Source organism: Camellia sinensis, chromosome 2 (assembly GCF_055761805.1).
Source record: "Camellia sinensis isolate YWXY chromosome 2, ASM5576180v1, whole genome shotgun sequence".
Lineage (NCBI taxonomy): Eukaryota > Viridiplantae > Streptophyta > Magnoliopsida > Ericales > Theaceae > Camellia > Camellia sinensis.
The window spans coordinates 58,522,832-58,546,991 of NC_138962.1; the positions used below are offsets into that span (position 1 = coordinate 58,522,832).

At 40.1% G+C, this 24,160-nt stretch overlaps 1 protein-coding gene across 2 annotated transcripts; it reads left to right on the forward strand.

Moving 5' to 3' along the window:
- Window positions 1-699: 699 nt before the first annotated feature.
- LOC114315988 (disease resistance protein At4g27190) lies at window positions 700-8,183 on the forward strand. Of its 2 annotated transcripts, XM_028262624.2 has the most exons (5): window positions 700-979; window positions 1,113-1,190; window positions 2,481-2,582; window positions 4,820-7,805; window positions 7,884-8,183. In XM_028262624.2, the coding sequence occupies exons 4-5, from the start codon at window positions 4,939-4,941 to the stop codon at window positions 7,888-7,890; spliced, it is 2,874 nt and encodes a 957-aa protein (XP_028118425.2). In that variant the 5' UTR covers window positions 700-979; window positions 1,113-1,190; window positions 2,481-2,582; window positions 4,820-4,938; the 3' UTR covers window positions 7,891-8,183. The 2 variants fall into 2 exon arrangements, with proteins under 2 accessions (XP_028118425.2, XP_082770645.1); XM_082914519.1 differs by having other exon boundaries at window positions 822-1,190.
- The last annotated feature ends 15,977 nt before the right edge of the window (window positions 8,184-24,160 follow it).

A 24,160-nucleotide genomic window follows, 5' to 3' on the forward strand; every position in this document is an offset into this window, starting at 1 on the left:
AACAATATTTGTATAAAAATCTAACTTATACAATAGTACCCAAATCAATTAAAATTTTACAAAATTAAATACAAATTACCCTAATCACTTGATTAGGGTTTCATCTTAACCCTAAGATTAGGAAATTAGTTCGACATAATTGTAGAATTATCAGTCTACAAAAGAAACACTCTCTACACTCTCACTAATTATTCTTCCCAACACTCTTGCCGTCCTCGCCCGAGCTCTTCAATTTATAAACCTGCAAAACAAAAGCAAATAATAAAATAAAAGATGAAAGTTGGCAGATCAATTGTCTTTCTCTTTTTTTTTTATTTTTTATTTTATTTTTTTATTTTTTATTATTAGATATATAATGATGATGTTGGATGGATATGACGGTGGGGTGAATCACTGAATTTTTTTTTTATTTTTTATTCTATTTTATAATATAACATTAAAATATATTATTTATAAAATTTATGTACAAGCATTTAAAATATAAATAAATACATAAAATTATATAAAATTATAAAATAATATAAATAAATAGACTAATAAAATGTATATTAGCAGGTTAATTGTGTAACATTTAGGTATTGATCAAAAAATTTGGAGATCAAATTAAAAAATGCATGAAAGATTGTGGTAAAATGATATTTGCTCAAACTAAAAACTAAACTGATTCACAAGTGAGGTCTGCAAAAGGATTTTTTTTTTTTTTTTTTTTTTTTTTTTTTTTTTAATCTGTGCAAAAGGAAAAATTATTGGTTGGTTTTGAGAAGTCATACGGCGGTGATCCTCATCAATCACAAACTAATATGCTCCTTATGCTTTCCAATAAATAACAAAAAGAAATCATGATTCTATTTTCTCGAACAATTACAATACATGTAAAGCATCCCTGACGCTGATCGTGCACGCCAATAAACTTCTCAAAAGATAACTAGACTTCCTCAAGTCAGCAATGGCGCGCTCTGCAATGTGGACCCTAAAACCAGTATGAATGCTACTTTTCCTATTTTGATTCTTAATTTTCTTTCATTTTCTTTTCCTATGTTGTTGGCTGAAGTAAGATGAGAGCCATCTCCGATTACCTAATTCTCCTTCACCCACCACCCATTTTCCTTCAGAAACATACAAATTATAACCGAAATTCCAGTGGCTTTTGTTTCCGATTCCAGTTGCTTTGTATTCAACGCATAGATAAGGTATATTCGCTCTTTTTTTTTTTTTTGGTTCCTTCAGTGTTGCTTTCTCTCTTTTCTGATCCAGATAATAGGCATCAATTAATTACTAGGATTCTAAAATTCGTAAGTTTATTATATGCGTCACGAATTGATGCTTTGGATTGATTCATTCGATATTTGAATATCGATGTTCTGGTTTAGAGTTTAACAGAATTTGATGCCTTTACGACTATTTTGTAGTTCTAAAAAATAATAATAATTGAAAATTATAATCTAACAAAATTTTTGGATTTTCACCATTTTTTTAAGGGGGAATTATTGCTCAGGGTTGTTTTTAAAAAATTATTATATATTAATGAAAAAATTTATGATATTAATTATTAATATTTGTGATGTTTTCTAAATACTTTTCACTGACACCATGTCAATGTAATTTCCGCCTTTTTTTTAAATCCAAATCCAAATCCTTATTTTCTTTTTTGAATTTATTGGGGATAAGTCTATTTCTATGGGATCATGCATTGGGTCTTACAAATGATTTTTTATAGAGATAAGAATATGACTAATGAAATTATTTGGTAAGAAAGATAAATTATTGTTTTGAAGATTTTTTTTTTTTTTTTCCTATTTTTATCTCACTATTGCTGGATCATTGCCTTGCCTTGCCGGCTGCTGGTGGTGGTGGTGGTGGTGGTGATATGAATCAGGATCCCCTCCTTGCATTTCCTCTTTGATATCAAAAAACATGTGTTCGGAAAACTCGAACTAAAAACTATTTTTTTAAAGAATTTAATAAACAGTTTTCCGAACACATGCTTTCTGATATCTGATCAACTTGATTTTTTACATGTATGATATACTGAACAAATCTTAAAATATAAACAGTTTAGATTATCAAAATTAGGCCTAAAAGTGGGCCCAATGGGCTTGCAAGTAGGAAATGCAAAGAGGGGATCCTTGCTCGTGGTGATATGGACAGATGGATAGATTAGGGGACAAATAGGGGACATGTAGACATATAAAGGGATGACACGTGGATAAATAGTTGACACTTGGAGAGTTAGTTGGACAGTGGACAAATAGACAGATAAGTAGGGTAAATCTTTCAAATTATTTTGTTCTTTTGGCCCAAAAAAATAGAATTTGGAACTATTATTCCAAAAATTTTAAAATTAAACTTATGACTTGTGTGCCTTTTATTTTTCTTCATTTTATGTATTTATTTAATTATGGTTGTTCCTCTCAAACCTTTTTTCTACATTGATCTTGAACTAAAAGGCGGAACCTTTGATCTTTTGATTTTTGGAACAGGAGATTCCGTGGAAAGCCTCCAGCGAGTCTTGATGGATTTTTCTACATTGATCTTGAAGTGATTTTACGGAAGATTGAGATTTAATTTTATAAAAGTTGAAGGTACGATAATGATTTTACTTTTCAACTCTCAAACTCTTAATCCTATAACTTTAAAGTAGTGTTTGGTTCTTTAGAATGAAATAGAATAGAATAATTATTCAGTCAAAATATATATTGTTATATTTGGTTGATTTAAAAAAATAATAAAAAATAGGAATTTTTTTTAAAGATCCCTGATATTATAATTTTATAAGATAAATGGCATATAATATTTTCATAATAGTTATGAGTTTTCAACATTTTCACAGAAAAAATTCGACTCTAAGAAATTTCGGCCCCAACATAGAGAAATTTCAATTTTCACATAGAGAATTTCACCGAGGGACCTTAGCTAATAAAAAAAATATTTTGGACCTCTCTCCTAATACACAAAGTTGGAGAGGGATGTTTTCCTAATTTTTCTTAAAATTACAAATCATTTCACTATTTTCTTTGTTTTTAAATAGTGAAATTTCTACCTTCTGATCAGATAGTCAAGTTTCACTAAATTTGGATAATGACAAAAGATGAACTTGCTCTCTCTCTTTCTCTTCACATATATATATATATGTGTGTGTGCGCGCGAGAGAGAGAGTATGTCACATAGATTTATTATAATTGCCAATGTGGTTGACCACCCTGCATTTGTAGAGGTTTATTTTTTATTATATATATTTTTTTCAATCAAGGGAGCAAACTTACTTTACCCATATCTACAAAAATAAAAATAAAAATAGGAAAGAAAAGGAAAAATAACCAAATTAAACCAAATCAAATCAAACTTTAAATCCTATCAAATGGGATCAACTAAAGAAAGGGAAAAATGGTTGGAAAAATTTACTTTACCCCCCTTATATTCTAAGGCTCAAGCACTTTACCATCTATAGTTTATTTTGATAAAAAACACTCATATAATTTTGAACTAAAGTTCAAATGTTAATTTTTCTATCCAAATTGGATAGGAAAAACAAATAAAGTCAAAGTTGAATTCAAATGAGAAAATATTATGTTGCTCTTCACTTCATCTTCTTTATTTAACCTATGTCAAAACCATAATCCTAACTTAACAACCCCCTCTTACCGCCCTCTTGTCACTGTCCACCACCTCCCAAGCCTTATAGTGCCACGTGCTGCAGTTGTGTAAAAAATTGACTTTGTATAGCAATAGCTAAATACTGATTTGATGCATAACTACATTTGTTTTTTTGTTTTTTTAACAATCTTATTTCTAGCTTTACAAATTATTATTAGTAATATACTCTTTAGCTGCTTTTTTTTTTTGTAATGGTTAGTGAAAAGTCAAAAGCTTTGAAGTATATATAACTTAAAAATATAGAGTACAAAATATGAGGCCTCCTCTAATTGGGGTTTTAAAGCAATGTCCAATGGCCATAATGGTCCTTGGCATGTAAGTTATGAAGTACTGATATACATACGAGATACTGAGAATATATGATATGATATGGTCAAGGAGATATAACAAAATCTAAGAAAATAAGATAGGGGTATGGCTAAGATACATTTGCAAAAAAAAAAAAAAAAAAAATATGTTTATAATTTTTACTATTGTATTATACATAAACTCAAAGAATGGTAAGAATCTATTTTTAAGAAATTAGGTATTTGTTTAAGATCCCGCAACAACTACTTTACTTTTTTTAGTGGGTCCTATATAAATTTCATTTTAATATCATCAAGTACAAACAATTTATATTGTCCTTATGTTTTTCCTCTTTCACACTTGTACGCAAATTTACTTGTTTAATTATTGAAATATGATTCAATATGATTATTATTTGCTTTCTAAAAAGTATAGTTATGGATATGGGACACATATATGACTCATTAAGGATATAGTAATTAGATAGATTCTGAGAAAGTATGGTAGTACTTTAATTTTACTGTTTTTTTCTTCTATAGAAAGTAACCATAGCATTGAATTTTTTTTTCTTGTATTTATCTTAACAATTATACTCTAATGCTATGCAAAAATGGGAATATAAAAAAAACAGTATATGGGAATATACTCTATATTTTTAAAATCTGGCTGACTATAGGTTTATCCTTTTCAAATGAAAGATCCATTAACCATTCATATAGTTTCAAAAAATGCCACCAGTATATGGGAATTCTGTTAAAAAATAAAAATAAAAATAAAAATGTAAATGATATATTTCCTGTACATGGCTGACTGTTTTAATCCATCCTTGCTGATACTGTTTCTTTTTCTTATTTGAACTTCTCTGGTACAAGTTCAGTGTTTCTCAATGACGGCTGAAGTAGCAGCAGCAGCAGCAGCAGCAGCAATGGGGCATTGACCCAAGCCAAGACAGCATTCTGGGCTCCAATTGTGGACACAATTGCCTCTTCAAATGACATGGAGGAGATTTACACAGCATTAAAGGAGGCAATTGCAATGTTAGGTGCTAAAAGGGATGATCATCAAAATGCAATCCAAAGACAAAAGATAAAGATGCCTTCTAAAACTTATGATCAATGGATTCACAGAGTTATTAAGACTGAAGAAGAAGTGAAGAAACTACTAGCCAGATATGATAAACAAAGTGAAAGCTCACAAACAATTTGCTTTCTTCCACGTTCAAATTTCAGCAATGAGATGAAAAAAAAGGGTGAGAAAGTAATAAAACTTTTGGAGGATAGCAATCAACTTGGAAGTATTTTGGTTGATCAACCACTGGAACCTGTTATCAAGCTGATAGCACCAAATATAAAAAAGTTTTCAACACTTCAAATGCCACTAGAAGAGACATTGGATTTGCTGAAAAAAGACAAAGTTAAAGGAATTGCAATCTCCGGAATGATGGGGACTGGGAAAACAGCCATTATGAAGAACTTGAACAATCATGAAGAAGTAGCCAAAAGATTTGATATGGTCATGTGGATAAAGGTTTCAGCAGGGGAGAGCAACGAGAATTTGGACATGAGCCAGTTGCAAAAAGCTATTGCTAAAAGGTTGAAAGTGGATATGGAAGGCAGTGATTCTGATGACATTGCCGAGAGAACATCAAATGAGTTGAACGGAAAAAGGTATTTGCTACTTCTGGATGACGTTAAAGCAGACCTTGATATACATCAAATGGGAATCCCTCCTTGTGAGAATGGGAGCAAGATCGTATTGACAACTAGAGAGAGCCATATTCGTTTCCCAAGAGTGGATAGGGTGGTCAAGGTGACATATTTATCTCCTAAGGAATCATTCAGAATGTTTCAAGATGTAGCAAATTGCCCAAAACTTAAAGATGATCGTGAAGCAGAGGCATGTGCGTGGAAAATAATCAGAGAGTGCGGTGGTCATCCACTTTTAATAAATATAATAGCGAGTGTGTTCCAAAAGAAAGACTTGAAATTATGGAGTGAAGGATTTAAAAGCTTGAAAAGATTTTCAGAAAAAGGTCAACATGAATTGAAAGAATTGAGGAATGTGATAAAATTCTGTCATGATGATTTGGAAGATACTCAAAGGAAATGCTTACTATATGGTGTGTTATATCCTGAAGAAATTCCCATTTACATAGATTGTTTGTTGGAATGTTGGGAAGCTGAAGATTTCCTTGGAAATGGTGGTGATTCAAGAAAGGCATATATCAATGGAATTCATATATTGAATAGCCTTAAGGACAAGTCATTACTCGAGGAAGATGAGAGTCGAAAGTATGTTATGATGCACAAATGTATCAGACAGGTACTCTTATATATCTTGTCAGATGATCCTAACTCTAAACTTTTGGTGCAACAAACGCCCCCAGATGCAAAATGTTGGAGCGAAAAGATATGGATCTCTTTGATTGAAAACAAGTTTGACAAGTTACCGGATTGCCCAAATTGTGGCTCGCTCTCCACACTCTTCCTACAGGAAAATTTGGCTTTGAAGAGTATTCCTGCATCATTCTTTGAGCAAATGACTAGTCTCAAAGTTTTGGACTTGTGTCATACAGGAATTGAGTTATTACCATCATCTCTATCACAAGTGATTGGTCTCAAAGTGCTTTATCTAAGGTATTGTGAATATTTGAAGGAACTCCCATCTAGTTTCGGAAAACTTGAACATCTTGAAGTGCTTGATATCCGGGGCAGTGGGTTCAATAATATACCGTCTTATATTGGAAATTTGAATGGTCTAAGGCATTTTCGAGTTTCCTTTGCCAAATGCAAAGGTGAAAATGATACTACAGAGGTGGAGTTTAATTGCAATGTGATTTCCAAGCTTTCTAAATTGGAAGAATTGGTCATTGATGTGAAATCACCGAGACACAAATCCAATAAGGTGGTAGTGAATATCATAAAAAATGTGGTTACTTTGAAAAAGTTGACAAAACTTCAGTTTTGCTTTTTAGATGAGGTTGTAGATGTCATTGAGGTGGAGACTCCTACTACTGATCTCCGAATCAATGTTCCTGAAGCAAATATTCTTTACACTTTTATTGAGGAAACCAGCTCATGGAGAAACATCAGACACATCCGGTCATTTCAATTTTTCATTGATTGCCCAGACTCAAAATACCCTTGTATTCCTAAATTTTATGAATACAAAAGGTATGTTAGATATTGCAATGGTGAAGGCATCAATCATCCAATTTTTGAGGTCCTCGCTAATGTTGATGCATTCGATTTGGTGAACAAGAAGGACATCAAGCAACTATCAGACTTGGGAATTCCAAGCATGAAAGAGGTACAAGGTTGTCAAATTGAAAGTTGTAGTGCACTTGAAACAGTTGTGGACACTGTAATATTGCCCAACGTAAAGCATTTATACATGAAGAATTTACCAAAGTTGCAAAACATTTGGAATGACCGAGTGGATCTTGCTAGTCTAACCAAACTGAAGACTCTGGTTTTGAGTAGTTGTCAAATGTTGAGAATTATTTTTCCTTTGGTTGTGATTCAACATATTCGTCAAATTGAATGTTTAAAGATTGAAGACTGCCCAGAAATTGTGGAAGTAGTCGAGCAATCTGCAACCACTGGAAATCAGGAACTTTTGCCAAAACTGAGAAAAATAGTACTTTGTGGCCTGCCAAAGTTGGGAAGTATTTGCACAGATGAGTCATTGAAGTGGCCAGCCTTGGAGAAGGTCAAGATTCATAGTTGTCCAGCCTTGCTCAAACTACCATTCAGCAAAGATAATGCGGAGAATCTGAAACTTATCCAAGTAGAGCAGCAGTGGTGGGAGAATTTGCAGAATCGAGAGGTCAAAGAGCAACTTCAACAATTTTGCACCTTCAGGTAATGTTTTCATCTTTATAGTGTTTTTGTCAAAATAATTTGCATAGTTTCCTACCTAATTCTAAGCTTAACATGAAGATCCTAGATTATACAACCGTGGTGTTCATGAGTTGGTCCAAAGAGCTTTTCGAGAGATCATGTTCTTAGAAGTTTGGGTTTCTTTGCATCCTCCTTCTGTTTGTTGATACATTCCAGTGGTTGTGGAGTTCTCCTGTTTGGTTTGATTTCCTTCTTGTTTTTGTTCTGGTTGTTCTCTCATTCTGTTTGGCAAGACATATATAAGAAATTAAAAACCTAAATATGATGATGAAGGCTTAAGCTTCTTGTATCATATTATTATTTATAATTTGAATCACTATTTTGTGTTTGTTTGAGACATTTAAAAGTTCATAATACTGTTGCTCTCTCTCCATAATTATATCATACCATGATATTTTATTGTTGTTGTCCTTGACAATGAAAAAAAACCCTGGAAGTTAATTTTAGCCAAGGGGAAAGGGGACAGGATGTTGGGGATCATTTCCATGAATTTTTCATTTGGTTGACTCAGTTTAACACATTATGATTTGAAAATCTCATTTAGTGAATGCATAATTCAGCCGAAAGTTGTGATATTTCATTCAATTTAATTACATCAAACATGGTGCAACATTATTGTGCAAATCAAGTGCAATTAAGGTACCGTTTTTTTATATTTATTTTTTCTTAGTTCTTTATATTTTTGGTCTTAATAAGATTACATCTAGATTAAACAATTCTTTTAGAATTACTATTGTTCACATGATTCATATTATATTATTTTAGTGGTGGCCATTTTTTAAATAAGTCGGTAATTTTTCTACCATAATATTTGAATTTCTTCTAGCTTGCTCTGTGTATGCAACATGATAGGGACTAGCTTGCACTAGCTAGCTAGATATATATATATATATATATTTGAGTTTTAGGTAATTCACAAAGCTTAATTTGGTTTGGTTATAAAGTTTAATACTTTTGATTATTTTGAGCATTTGTAAGGTTTACATTTGTGATGATTTGCACCATCACTATCACTTTACTTCATATCTTACCTGTATTTGATTCATTTCACCATTTTATTTTATATAGCACATGTAGTCACCCAATAAATGTTTGTGTTGGGTAGGACTTATCATATTTAAAAAACGACAATGCTACGTAGCTCAAATTTTATGGCTCAAAAGTGGCTCAAATGGCCAAAACGACGTCGTTTTGAGTACAGAACAACATAAAAATGCCAAAACGACGTTGTTTTGGCCATTTGAGCCACTTTTGAGCCACAAAATTTGAGCTACGAGACATTTTCCTTTAAAAAATTAGCGGTCTGCACATGTGATGCATGTGCAACTTGGAAAAAAATAATATTATAAAAATAATGACAAAGAAATATGTTCATATTGTGTGTGTCACTCAAATAGTAAGAGTCTTTATTATTAAACTCATGGTCATGGTTTTGAGTCTTGTCCTCCTCTTTATATAATATTTTTACAAAAACTTGGTATTTTGGAAAAATTCAAAATATGTGACACTAAAGTGTCAACACACAGACCTTCCCTGTCAACACCATCACAGACCTTCCTTTTATATAATAGAGTAGATAATGGGATTCAATGTCACCATACCTTATAAAAGGTCAAGGAAAAATATTTGGGACCCCCACAAAAGAGGACCCCCCTTCCCTGTCAACACCATCACAGACCTTCCTTTTACATAATAGAGTAGATAATGGGACTCAATGTCACCATACCTTATAAAAGTCGCGGAAAAATGTTTGAACCCCTACAAAAGAGGACCCCCACTGATGTATTGACCATTGATGTGTTTGAATTTTTTTTTGAGAATTGTGTCTGACAGTGAAATGAATGGTTCATATCATTTTGAGAGTTGTGGGGGTTGTGTTTTGTGGGGGTCTCTATCATTACTGAAGGTCAAGAGTTTTCACCTACCACTAAAACATTCCGTAATATTTAACCTTTTATTTTAAAGGTGTATATACTTAATTAGTTTCTAATCATATGCAAGAGTGCCACATAATTTAATTGGTCAGATTATATTTTCTGACATGAATTAGTTTAGTTTTGAGATTCATCCCATCCCACATAATTTGTAACTCAACAATACGAGTCATTTTGTTTGGCTAACTTCCCAAGTCTCGTTTGCTATGTTCAAATTTTAAAATTTTGAATTTTTGCAAATGAAAATAATACATAGGAAAAAGAAAATGAAGTGAATATCTATTTTTCTTAAATAAATTCAATATCTAAATAAAGTCTTAATTTTGTTGTCTTGGTCCGTTTTGAGCAATATATATATTTTTATTCCATGTATTTCTTTGAGACAACAGTATTTTTTTTTCCCCGATATGCATGTACTTTCCAAATAGATAATTTCAACCAAGGATATAGTGAATCCACCTCCCCTCGTTTAAATCGAAAACCCAAGCATACTCGTGCAACAAATAGACTCGTATTTAAATGATATTGCTTTCATATCATGCCTTAATTTTCTTTAATATAACATAATCTACACTTCTATTGTCTTGGTTCAATTTTTACAACGAAAAATGTTATATATAAATGAATTTCTTATTAAATTTTTATTTACCTCTAAAAAAATTAAAATAAATAAGAGCAGATGTCAAGTCTGATTTGAAATTCAAATGAATATATCCAAAGTCCAAAATCAAAAAACCATCATCGCGTAACAATGGTGACAAAAAACCAGCAGATGTCAAGTCTGTGTATTACCACTATGCTTGTGCCTATGTTGCCATTTGACTTTTTCTATTGGAACAAAAAATGTTGCCATTAGTTTAAAGACACAAAGTTCTTGATGCATGAAAGATAAAAGAAATAGAGAGAGCGAGAGTTGTAGTATCTTTGTAAGTCACTCATCAAGAGTAATGAAAGAGGTACATTTTTCAAAATGCATGAACAAAAAGTGAAAGAAACAACATCAGCAACATCAATGACTACAAAAATACGCAAGATCACATTCATATCAAAGCGTAGATATATAGTTTCAGTCTCAAGCTTTAGCAAATCAGAAAGAAGTTAACCTCTTGTAAGAATACAAAAGAGCAGGCACACAGCAGGCCAGCCTATTCAAAGACATCAAGACTCACAAGCCATCAAATTCTACTTGAGGATATATTATTAATGTTAGGGAAATATATGATTTTTTCACTAGTGTAAATCAATTGAAAGGAAATAAAATAAAGCAAAAAAATTAAATCAACAATGGTACAGATTTTTATGTGATTCCCTCAATATAAGGTACATTCATGGGACCATAGTCCGATTCCAATATCAATAGAAAGTTTAAAAACAACTACAATGGAGACAGTGTAGAAGACACAAGAGAATGGACCAAAATAGCTCCCACCAAAACTACAGAGTGCTGCCCAAAAAACAGTCCTTCGAAGCAGAACCAAACAAAGCTTTGAACCTCACGGCAGAGACAACAACCAAACGGATCACCAAGACTTGGACTGTCTTTACCACACAGCACTACTTCAATGAACCCACCGAAAAATAGATATGATGTATATATATACACTTGCCAATAAACAATACAAAGTGTATTGTTGTCCTTTGGACTTCCAATGAGACAAATAAATATACTTGCCACCAAAGCATGCCAAAGGCTTTATACAATACTCAAATGTAAAGCTGTCAACAAAGTTCAACTAATACCAAACTCAATTAAATATTTTTTGGGTAAACTAATTAAGAGGGCAATTTATGTCGAAATTAGGCCGAGCTAAGACCATCTGTTGAATGGACCGAGCTAGGTACACACTCTTGGTCATTGGGCTGCGCTGTGGGCAGAAATGAGAATGGAGCAAGCTCGGTCATGGACTGGACGGATATTCGGCCCAAGACTTGGATCGAGGTGGTTATGTTTGACCAAGCAAGATCGGGGTATTGAACTGGTTATCTTGGTTGAATATTTCTGGTTCTGTCTGGTGTGGGGCAAGGCCATGCTAGCTCGGTTTAGCTGCTACTGAGTTGAGGTAAGGAGGTTCGAGCCATCTCACTTGGTTGATAGTAAGTAGGGTGTTATCAGGATAGGTATTATCCTTGGAAGTATGATTCCTATTGGAGGACTCTTTTAAGGAGGATTGGAGTCCTACTAGGATTGTGCCATGGGAAATCTATAAAAGCTCATGACATGACCTATGTACAGGTATCACAATTCTTATTCTAAAATACACAAAGTTTATTGTCTATTGTCTTATTGTTGACTTAGGCTTCGGAGGGGTTTCTGGACACACCCGCCGGCTAGCTCAGGTTTGTGCTTTCAGGTAGCAAAGCGACGACGTTTGAAGGAGTGCAAATTTGATCAACAAGATTATATGAGAAAATTATTTCGTGCTCATACAATTGGCATCATTTGTGGGAAAACACAAAGAACAAACCTTTTGATTAAGTTTCTTCTTCCATTAAGTTCAATGGTGCACAATGAAGATTTACCACATTCTGCCATTGATGGGCAAACCCCGAAAGGGGGCGGGAGACGCGAAGGTCTACCTTTTGTCCTGCCCACGGAGAGACAAGTGAGATAGACGAGGCTCAAGTCCGTGTTGCTCTCAAAGCCCTAACAGACAGAGGCGAATGATGGATCTCCAGGTTCTGGAGGATTGCATGAAAGAACAAGATGAATTGATATGGAGGATGGCGGCAGACATGAAGACTATGAAGCGCCAAATAAAGGGCAAAAGGGTGGCGGAAGAAGGGATGGGCAAGAGCAGAGTGCACCTTCGCCACTTAGAAGATCATGATAGGCAAGTCACACCATCTCAGACAGAAAATAGAAGCCTAAGGACAGGTGACACGCAATCACGAACCTCTAGGACTCGTTACTCCTGGTTTGAGAGGACGAGGACTGAGAGGTCGTATACGGAGGGAAGCAGTTATCGGCCCTCCCACACGCACCAAATGACATCTAGGCACACGGAGTTGCCTAGGTCAGCAGACCTGCATACATTAGAGGAGAGGGCCCGATGGAGGGAGGACACCCAGGCTCGCGACCCTCGTAGAGTTTCAGCTCTATAGCGATTGGCTCCTGTGGGAGCCAAGTATTAGGGAATATGAAGAGGCCGAATAATATTCATGAAGAATCAAACTATATACACGGTATTCGGCCCCATCTTATATAAATTCAGACATCCTAATTGGCCACATAACCATTTCAACGAGAAGCTGAATAACTAATTGTACGATGGATTAAACGTGGGCCCGACCCAGAGGCACAAGAGGAGATATAAAAAGAGGAGCATCAACTATAGAGAGGTATGTGAGAACTAATACATTTAACTTAAGATACAAGCTATCACGAGAGTATACACTAACTTATCCGTCAGAGTGTTAATTCCGGCACCCTCGACCGGAGTGTTTGTTTCTTTTCAGGTTACTAGATGAGGATCTCGAGCTTCTCACTAGATCAGAAGAGTATTTCCAAACCACTTCTCCACAATTGGCGCCGTCTGTGGGAATACTCCAGCACATCCATGGCGGGCGTGATGGAAGATCCTCCAGTAGTCGCTGACGACCTTACACCACGAGTTGATACCACTCCAAGTGACATGCTTGGCTCATAAAACATTACCGTACGAAGAGCCTTGAACTTCGACTGACCCTCGACTTTAGCACACGAAACAATGCAAGCGATCATGGAGCAGGCAAAGCAAAATGAACAGAGGCTGGAAAACATGATCGCTGAGAACGAGTGCCTCCGTCAAGATTTGGCCTTAGAGGTGGCAAAATCCCAATAGGCCACACGTCAAGATCCGGGATGACCTTCGAGAGGGGATGGTCAACAACCACGGGTTCGGAGACAAGATAGTGACAGTGACTCTGAATCATTATCCACAGAGCCCAAAAAAAAAGGACGAGTAGAGACCTCCAGTTCCTCTGACGAGAGTCCCCGTGCACGGAATAAGCGAAGACGAAATGGTTCAGACGAAGAGGACCAACATGATCCCTTTGTTCGACAGATCGCAAAGGCAGTACTACCCAAAAAGTGCAAAGCTCCATCATTTACACTATATAACGGAAAGTCGGATCCCACTGATCACATCCGTCATTATAAGCAAGCCATGACGCTGCATGTAGATGATGAGGCTCTCATGTGTAGAATATTCCCGAGCAGTTTGGGACCACTGGTCGTCAGATGATATTACAAGTTGGAGCCGGCGTCTATTAAGAGCTTCCATCAATTACAGAAATCCTTCAGGGCAAGATTCATCACCAACGAGGTCAAGCCGAAGCAAGCCGACTCTCTCTGGGCAATGCAGATCCAGCCAGGGGAAACCTTACGAGCATATTCGGCACACTATTGGGAATGCTTCAATCTTATGGATGACGCCTGCAACGACTCCATGGCCATCATCGCCTTTAAAATGGGGTTGCACCCTGATAGTGCCCTCCCTAGTTCCTTGACTAGAAGACCCCCCAAAACAGTATGGTCGTTGATGAAGAAAGTTGAGGAATACTGCAAAGTGGAAGATGATGCTCTGCGGGTTAAAGCTGGAAACAAGGCCAACAAGATGGCCCCTTCTGAAATCGTTCAACCAATAAATTCTGTGCCATCACAGAGCCTTGAACCACGGAATTGGGCTAAACGAGAAAGACGAGACTCACGCCGATCAAACGACTAATGTTCCCACCGAGCCGGTGAACTGCTTCAAGTGGATAGCTGGCACACAAGGCGCGCGGGCAAGAAATATACGAAGTTATCAGAGCTGATCAGCACGATTATGTCTAAAGTTCAACACCTTCCATTCTTCAAATGGCCATCCAAAATGGTGGGACCTCCCGACACAAGGAGACGGGATAGGCGGTGCGAATATCACAAAGACCACGGCCATGATATTGAGAGTTGTTATGCATTGAAGGATCACATTGAGGAATTGGTACAAGATGGTCGGCTTAAGCAGTATGTCCGAAGAGACAACCCAACCAAAACAATAGCTTTACGGCAAGATTCACCTTCACTCGACGTAATCCATATGATATATAGCCTGCCGACTTTATCTGCGGTACATATAATTCAGTCGCATCTTGACCCCCAAAAGAAAATCACCCCAGCCAAACGGCCCCATGTAGCTCCGAGTATTACCTTCGACGATTCAGATTTGATCGACGAAACACTCTCCCACATTGATCCATTGGTCATCGAACTGCGCGTAAACCGATTCACCATCGAACGCGTTTTCATAGACCAGGGAAGTACTTCGGAAGTTATGTACTACAAGACCTTCACCAAACTCGGCTTTAATGAGTCGGACCTGTCTCCAGCTCCCTATCCATTATTCGGCTTCAATGCTAATCCGGAATATCCATTGGGCAAAATCACACTTCCAGTTCGAGCGGGCTTCCGATCGGTTGATGTGCAATTTTTGGTTGTGAAGCTTCCTTTGCCGCATAATCTCATCATGGGGTGAACTTGGCTACATACCATGTAGGCCGTGCCAAGCACCTATCATCAATTACTTCACTTGCCAACTGAACGCGGCATTGAACATATTCGTGGTTCCCAGAAATCGGCGCAAACATGTTATCTTCTTGCCGCAAAGACTCCAAGAGAGCTGGAAGTGAATTCTATTGAAGTACCGGATAGAGAGAGCCTGGACGATGTCGGGCGACTCCCTAGTGAAAAGGCGATCGAGGCTCTGGATCGAGTTGAAATTGATAGGAATCTTGACAAGTTCTTTATGGTCGGTGCCACCCTGAATAAAGTCGATAGGCAGCAGTTGATTTCCTTCCTACTCGGCAACATTGATGTATTCGCCTGGTCGCCGTATGAGATGCCCGGGGTGGAGCCGTCTGTTTCTCAGCACCATTTAAATGTTGATCCCAAATGTAAACCAGTTATTCAGAAAAGCCAGCGGTCTGCCGCGGAACATACTATAGCCGTTGTGGAAGAAGTTGACCGGTTGCTTGTTGCCGGGGCGATCCGGGAAGTGACCTATCTCACTTGGTTGTCGAATACTGTGGTTGTGAAGAAGAAAAATGGGACTTGGCGTGTTTGCGTAGATTTCACTGACTTGAACAAAGCTTGTCCAAAGGATTGTTTTTCCCTCCTCAGAATAGACCAACTCGTCGATGCCACGGCACATCATCGACGTATGAGCTTCCTGGATGCCTACAGAGGCTACCATCAAATTGCCATGCACCCGAAGGATCAGGACAAAACTACATTCCTCACCCCGAGAGGAATCTATTGCTACAAGGTTATGCCTTTCGGACTGAAGAATGCAGGGGCAACTTACCAAAGATTAGTCACTGCCATGTTCAAGGAGCAACTCGGTTGTACTATGGAAGTGTATATTGACGATATGGTGGTGAAATCCAAAGAAGAGAAAACTCACCTAGCCGATCTGGAAGAGACATTCGGCATTCTTCGCAAGTACAAAATGAAGCTGAACGCCTCCAAATGTGCATTTGGGATCGGATCCATCAAATTCCTTGGCTTCATTGTTAACCACCGTGGAATTGAAGCCAACCCGAGGCAAATTACAGTAATCCTAGAACTCGGCTCCCCCTGGTCGGTCAAAGAAGTTCAAAAACTGATGGGGATGGCCGCCGCACTCAACAAGTTCATCAGTCGCTCCACAGATCGCTGCCGACAATTCTTTCATACCCTTCGGCAGGGTAAGGCTTTTGAATGGACCTCCGAGTGTGAAGCCGCTTTGAATGGTTTGAAGATATACCTCCGATCAGTTCCTTTCCTGACAACTCCTTCGGCAGGCGATCTGCTCATTTTATACCTGGCAGTTTCTGATCGGGCTGTCAGCGCCGTACTAATAAAGGAAGAACATGGGGAACAGCGGCCAGTCTATAATGTGAGCAAGGCAATGGTTGATGCCGAAACACGTTACCTCCCGTTGGAGAAACGCATCCTTGCACTCGTCATGGCCACAAGAAAACTGATGCATTACTTTCAGGGACATACCATCGGGGTACTAATGGACTATCGCCTCCAGTCAGTACTTCGTAGTGCGAAAGCATCGGGGCGTGTCTCAAAGTGGGCTCTTGAGCTCGGCCAGTATGACATTCAATTTCTGCCTAGGACTTCAATCAAGGGACATGTGCTTGCCGACTTCGTTGTCGAATTCACTAGATGCCTTTCCGACTTTAAGTCCGACCAAATTCAACCTAAGCCGAATTGGAGAATTTACGTAGGGGATATTTGGCAGTTGTATTGTGACGGCTCATCCAACCAACGGGGCAGTGGGGTCGGAATAGTTATCATGGTTCCCAACAGAGCAATAATCGAACAGGCTGTGAAACTCGGCTTCGAAGCATCGAAAATGAGGCCGAATACGAAGCCCTGCTAGCTGACTTACAGAATGCACATCTTCTGGGTGCTCGGCGTTTGCTTATATTTTGCGATTCGAAACTGGTGATCAATCAATTGAAAGAGGAGTACGCAGCCAAAAACGACCGTATGGCAGTTTACATGAAAATAACAAATTCCTTGCTGGAAAAATTTGATCATCATGAATTAAACCAGATAACCCATGATCAGAACACACATGCAGACGCCCTGGCTTGCCTTGCCTCCGCCATTAACTCAGAGATTAAACGAACAATTAAAGTGGGTTTCATCCCTAAGCCGAGCATTGGCCCTTCAGAGGAAGTCCAGATCAATGTCATAGAGTCAGGTCTGAGTTGAATGGACTTCATTGCTGCGTTCCTATCTTCCGAACAACTCTTGTCGGATAAGAAAGAAGCGCACAAGCTACGAAACAAAGCCCTGTGATACTACTTGGATCCACAAGGGAAGCTTTACAAAAAATCCCTTTCTGGTCCATACTTAGAATGCGTTCATCCGGACAAAGTCGAGGAACTCCTGTCAGAGATACATGAAGGTAGTTGTGGTGCCCATTCTAGCAGGCGCTCTTTGGTTCATAGAGCCGTGACACAGGGATATTATTGGCCGACAATGAGAGCTGACGCCGAATGTTATGTGAAGAAATGTGAGCAATGCCAGAAATTCTCTCCTTTAACCCATCTGCTTGTTGAAGAAGCTCTATAACCAGTCCTTGGCCGTTCGCCCAATGGGGACTTGACATCGTCGGACCATTACCTCGCTCCCCGGGCAACAAGCGGTTTTTGATTGTCGCGACGGATTATTTCACGAAATGGGTAGAGACGGAGGCACTGACGCACATTTGAGATACATATGTGAAGCGTTTTGTATGGAGAAATATCATAACGCGATTTGGCATCCCAAGGGCACTTATTTTAGATAACAGCACGCGGTTTGATTGCGGTGTCTACCGAGAATTGTGCAGCAAGTACGGCATTCGGCCCTACTACTCCACCTCAGCTTATCCACAAAGTAATGGTCAAGCTGAAGCCTCCAACAAAGTTATTTGGACGGCATTAAGAAGAGGCTGGAGAAAGCTAAAGGCAAATGGGTCGAAGAACTGCTGAGCGTGTTGTGGGCTCATCGCACTACTCCGAGGCGATCCACTGGAGAAACGCCATTCGCTTTATGCTTCGGAACCCAGGCAATCATCCCCCTGGAGATCGGCCTCCCAACCTTGAAATCAAAAGTTTTTGACATGGGCCGAAATGACATGATGCTGGCCTATTTGACTCTGATTGAAGAACGAAGAGATCGTGCCCTTGCATCCATGACACGATATCAGCAGTAGCTTGCTAAGTCGTATAATCAACATGTTCAGCTACGCCGTTATGTACCAGGGGAATTTATCCTAAAGAAAGTCCTTCATGCTGCCAGGAAGCCAGCTGATGGAAAGTTAGGTCCCAACTGGGACGGCCCCGATCAGATTGAATCAATCGCGAGAACAGGGGCATATCGGCTCAAAGACATGTATGGAAGAAGCCTGTCACGACCTTAGAATTCCACGCATTTGCGTAAATTCTATCATTAACCCGACTTGTGGGGGCATGATAACTTGTTTTGAGTGTTCATCATGTACAAATTTTAATTTTACAATGCAAAGTCTCTTATTTCTTCACTAAGAAATTCAATTCAAGTTAAAGTCTCCGAATTCGGAGTCCTATCCGTGCAAGTCACGTTTGGGCTGAATAAGCTTCCGGATTCGGAGCGCCCTTCGTGGATATCACGATTAGCCAAGTTAAAGTCTCTGAATTCGGAGCCCCATCCGTGCAAGCCACGTTTGGGCCGAATAGGCCTCTGGATTCGGAGCGCCCTTCGTGGAGATGACGATTGGCCAAGATAAAGTCTTCAAATTCGGAGCCCCATCCGTGCAGGTCACGTTTGGGCCGAATAAGCCTCCGAATTCGGAGCACCCTTCGCGGACAGCACGACTGGCCGAGTTAAAGTCTCCGAATTCAGAGCCCTATCCGTGCAAGTCATGTTTGGGCCGAATAAGCCTCCGGATTCGGAGTGCCCTTCGTGGACAGCACGATTGGCCAAGTTAAAGTCTCCGAATTCGGAGCCCCATCCGTGCAAGTCGCGTTTGGGCCGAATAAGCCTTTGGATTCGGAGCGCCCTTCGTGGAGATCACAATTGGCCAAGATAAAGTCTCCGAATTCAGAGCCCCATCTGTTCAGGTCACGTTTGGGCCAAATAAGCCTCCGGATTCGGAGCACCCTTCGTGGACAGCACGATTGGCCAAATAAAAATCTCCGAATTCGGAGCCCCACTCGTGCAAGTCACGTTTGGGCCAAATAAGCCTCCGGATTTAGAGCGCCCTTCGTGGACATCATGATTAGCCAAGTTAATTGAACTCGGCGCGCATTGTGTAAACATGATTAAAACGCGCACGCATAGTTGGCAAAGGTTGGAACATGCAAGCATTTAAAGGAAAATGTTGCGCTAAAATTGAAATATGCAAATATGAAACATGCAAATATTTAAAACATGGCCTTTCATTAAATTAACCAATAAATACATAATTTGCTCCCAATGTGCGTTGGAACGTTTACAATGTCTAGTTTAAATCGGCATCTCCCTCATCATCACTCTTCTCGATTTTGAAGGCTGCAAAGGGAAAAAGGTGATTCTGATATAGCGGTGACGTCGAATCGATGCCTGTTGCCCGGAGAGCATCCAAAGGCTGAAGGGCCTTGATTTACCCGTGCCTGAATCCACGATTCTCACATCGGCAGACCTCCTCAGTGAGTTTTTCCTTGGTCTTCTCTATCCTGACCTTTCGACCATCATGGAAGCCTTTTTCAAAAGCCCTGGACTTGGCAGTCTTAATCGCGAACATGCTGGCCGTATCCTGATCGGCAATCGCATGACTTATTAGCCGTTGGGTCACCTTTTCCTCCACGATCGGGTTAGACTCTCCGATCGACTGTTCCTCGGCAGTCTTGACCTTTCTTAGCTTGCACTCGGCCTTCTTCGCGCGAGCTTCTAGGCTTCGAATGCATTTGTCTCTCTGCTCTATTCCCCGCCGAGCGGCATGAAGGTGCATGCCGATTTCATAGGCGGTGTATAGCCCCTTCACCGCCCCATGGATGCCATCTCGAAACACCTAGAAATACTGTCGACTGACCATCGACTGCTGGACTTTTGGTGGAAAGATCTGTCGAGCGAACTTGACTGCCACATTTGGGTCCTGAACGATTGAATCTGCTTTCGTCATCGGTTCGTTCCCCACAAAGACCGCAAAACTTAGCTGGCACGGTGTTGCATCGGATTCTCCCCTGAAGCGCGGTTGAGGGGATTTCCCACGTTGCTGCTTTTCCCTTCGGGGGACCTACTCCGACGACGAGGGGACTGGCGCCTCTCCCGCTCCCTTGATGTCCTACTGCTCGTGTGCATGGGCTCGCCACTTTGATTCATCTCTGCATCAAGCTCAGCCAATGTCTTCCCCTCTCCTCTGCTGTTGAAAAATAATCTTTTTGACATTCAAACTTGTTTAACCCTCCTCAACAGACTGGCTTGAGTCGTTTAGTCTGAGCACACTAATGGGACCTACGCGCACGAAGCTTTCACCCCATTTATTCCTTACGGATGCAGTGCCCCCGAGGCGATGTCATTAATGTTGAACTCCAAAAGTCTCACACCATGAATTAAAAGTATTCAGCGTTCCAGTTCAAACGTTCACTGGGGCAAAGGCAGATTTATTAATCTATTAGGCGTAACTATCAGAGCTCAGCCGAATTTCCACTGTGCCCCAACAATCTTCTGAACCGCCGTTGTCTTGTTCATTAACTTGCTGGGGCAAGGGCAGATTCATCAATCTATTCAGCGTAACTTTCACAGCTCAGCTAAATTTCCACTGTGCCCCAGTAATCTTCTGAACCGGCGTTGTCTTGTTCATTAACTTGCTGGGGCAAGGACAGATTCATCAATCTATTTGGTGTAACTATCAGAGCTCAGCCGAATTTCCACTGTGCCCCAGCAATCTTCTGAATTGCCGTTGTCTTGTTCATTAACTTGCTGGGGCAAGGGCAGATTCATTAACTTATTCGGCTTAACTTGCTGGGGCAAGAACAGATTCATTCACTAATATATTCAGCTAAGTTACAACACTTTACAGTTATGATTAATTCGGTAGCTTGCTCCATTCATTTCATAATTTTCCATCTTAGCTGCTGACAAGCACATTCATTGAGCACAAAAGGCAAAGATAACTTCCGTTCATAAACTGTGCACAAATAGTAAAAATAATTTTCATTCGTAAATTGAGTACAAATAGAATTCATTTTACAAATGAAAACTACCCTACATCAGCTTCTCACAACAACGAATAATCAAAAACCTAACACACTTAGTAAAACCTACATATGCTTAATACCAAAAACAAAATGGAAAATATTCAATTCAGTCTTCGAGGTCAGACTCCAGCAGCTCAACGTCTACCTGCTTGTACAGAATCGGCTGTTCCAATACCACGTTAGCAGCAGACAAGGCTTTGAGCCAGCCGTGTTTGAACCCTCTATTTTCAAATTTCGGCACTTCTTCAACATAGTCCGCCAGGGCCGCATCCTTGCCAGCCTTGAATGACTCGGAAAGAGCAGACTCTGCGCTCGCCTTTAACCGATTCGACTCTTCCAGGTCGGCCTCCAGCTTGGCAATCATTTCTTTGGCCAATTTGAGAGCCTCTTCATTTGCTTTGGCCCTCTCCTCGGCGGCCACCCTCAGTTCATTAGCAGTCCTGGCCTTATCTGCTACGTCATCGGCCCTAGCTCTCTCGGCCGCCACTTTCGCGACCTCAGACTCGGCTCGGAGAGAGGCCTCAGCTGCCTTCCCTTTCTCATTCTCTAACTCGGCCAAAAGAAAGCCGATCTGCTCGATGGTGTTATGCTGGCGACGTCCAATCTCGGCTATCCTCCCCGCCGCCTGCAAAACAAAGGATCAGTAGGCTAATATAAACTCTTGGTTATCCTTGCAAAACTACGAAAGATCACGTACCAATGTCACCGATTGAGCGGCCAACGCGATGGCCAGAACATCGGCCTCTGCCCTAAAAGTTGCTCTGTCAGCCAGCAGAGACATGGAGGAAGCCAGGCTCAAGGCCACAACTGGATCTCTTATAGTCGAGGCATCGGAGCCAACCGACATGTTTTTTATCCTTGGTTGAACCACGAATGGTACAACCGAATCTGATTCTTCCAATCGAGGTCGTTTGTTCATTGGGTCTTCTGAATAGACGGCTTCGCGATCGGTCAGACGCTTTTCACCCCTCTGCTCCATTAATTGATCCTCTAGTTGATCGACAACAGGTTCCACCTCGACCACTTCATTTTGGACCACCTCTTCAATAGGAACAGATGGAGGAGTTTCCTCCCTAACGTCAGGTGGAGGGGGAGGAGGTTGGATTCGCTCGGCTTCAGCCCTTTTTCGGGTAGCCATCCTCTCGGCGTTTCACCGTTTGGCCAGTTGGCTGAGTAACTCGTCGGCCATGCTATCAGGGCAAGAGCCGGGTAAGTCCCCTAGGTTTGTAAAAATGTTTTCGAATGAGACGTCCCCTTGGCCTGAGGTAGACGGAGGGTCAGACAAATTGAGTCCGGCTTCCTCAAAGGCCGAACTAAGAGCCTCGTCTACCTCGGCCTCCAACTGGCTCGGATCCTCAGCGTCCTGATTGGCGGCCTGTTCTTCCACTTGTTCCGAATTCGAGTCTTCTAAGCTGATTTCCTTTAGACTTTTGAAGCTAGGAAAGATAAGGGCCGTAAGATGATCTTCGCCTCTCAGAATTGGAATGTGGTTCGCCGCCGAAAAGGTTGCGTAAGTCGGCGCGTATCTCAAGAGAATATGGGCCACCCTCCATTGTTTTTGAAGATTTTGACGGCCAACGAACTGTAGAGCGGCTTTAATGTCTACAAGAACGGCGTCGTCGGCTGAAACCAACACTTTCTTCAAATCCCTACCTTCACAGACATAATAGTAAGTACACGGAAGGAAAGCCGAATACATATAGGGTAATGAGAGAGACTAGTGTGAGCTATATGGCCACTTGGTTCACCTTGCGCCTTGGCACGGGATCTAGGCGATTTTCACCCTCGTCGAATTCCTAGTTGCTTCGGACAATGACCATCACGTCGTCAACACGCTTGCCAGAGCTGGCAAGCATAGTCGCTAGGTGATGATCGGTATCCTTGGCCCTGATAAAATAGCGTCCCAGACGGCCAGTAGACTTGGCTAAGGCATAACAATGCTGCATAGCGGGTATGCCTAGGTTAATCCTGAGACGAAGGTTCAACTCTATGATCCCCATTATGATTCGGAAAAAGTTCACGTCAGGCTGGGAAGGGATTAGACCCCAATGACGAAGGACGGCCCTAAGGAATGGATGAAGGGGGAAACGGATTCCGCCCTCAGCGATTGATAAGAGAAGGAAGACGATTGTGCTTTCGTCAACCCTCTCCATGTCAAGGGTGCTATCTGTCACGAGCGACAGATGGACGTTGTCTGGAATAGAAAAATGGCGTCGAAAGCCAGAGATCCGACCCGTAGAAAGGAGGTCTTTCAAATGTTTTGCCATTTTTGTTAATCTAAGGAACACTAAAAACTAAAAGCAATAAAAAAAAAGGGAGTCGAGATAGGGAGGAAGAGAACTTACAAGAGAAGGAGGAAGCAATAAGAAATAGATAGAGGTTGCAGAGGTATATCAGAGGGTAGACCAAGAGCTTCAAGTGTCCGAAAGGATGTACATGCATTCGAAAAGATAACAAAATTTTAAATCATAATAATAAATGAAGTAAGCGCACGAAGAGGCGTGAAGTTGTAATGATGATCGAAAAGCGTGTGCATTCTGACACATTGGGATGAGGTTAGTAGCCGAATTTCGGCTCTGACTTTTCGAGCCTGAAGCCAAACATGACAACCAACTGTTGTTAGTGGGAGTGTTTGGGGGGCAATTGTGGGAGCTGAGTATTAGG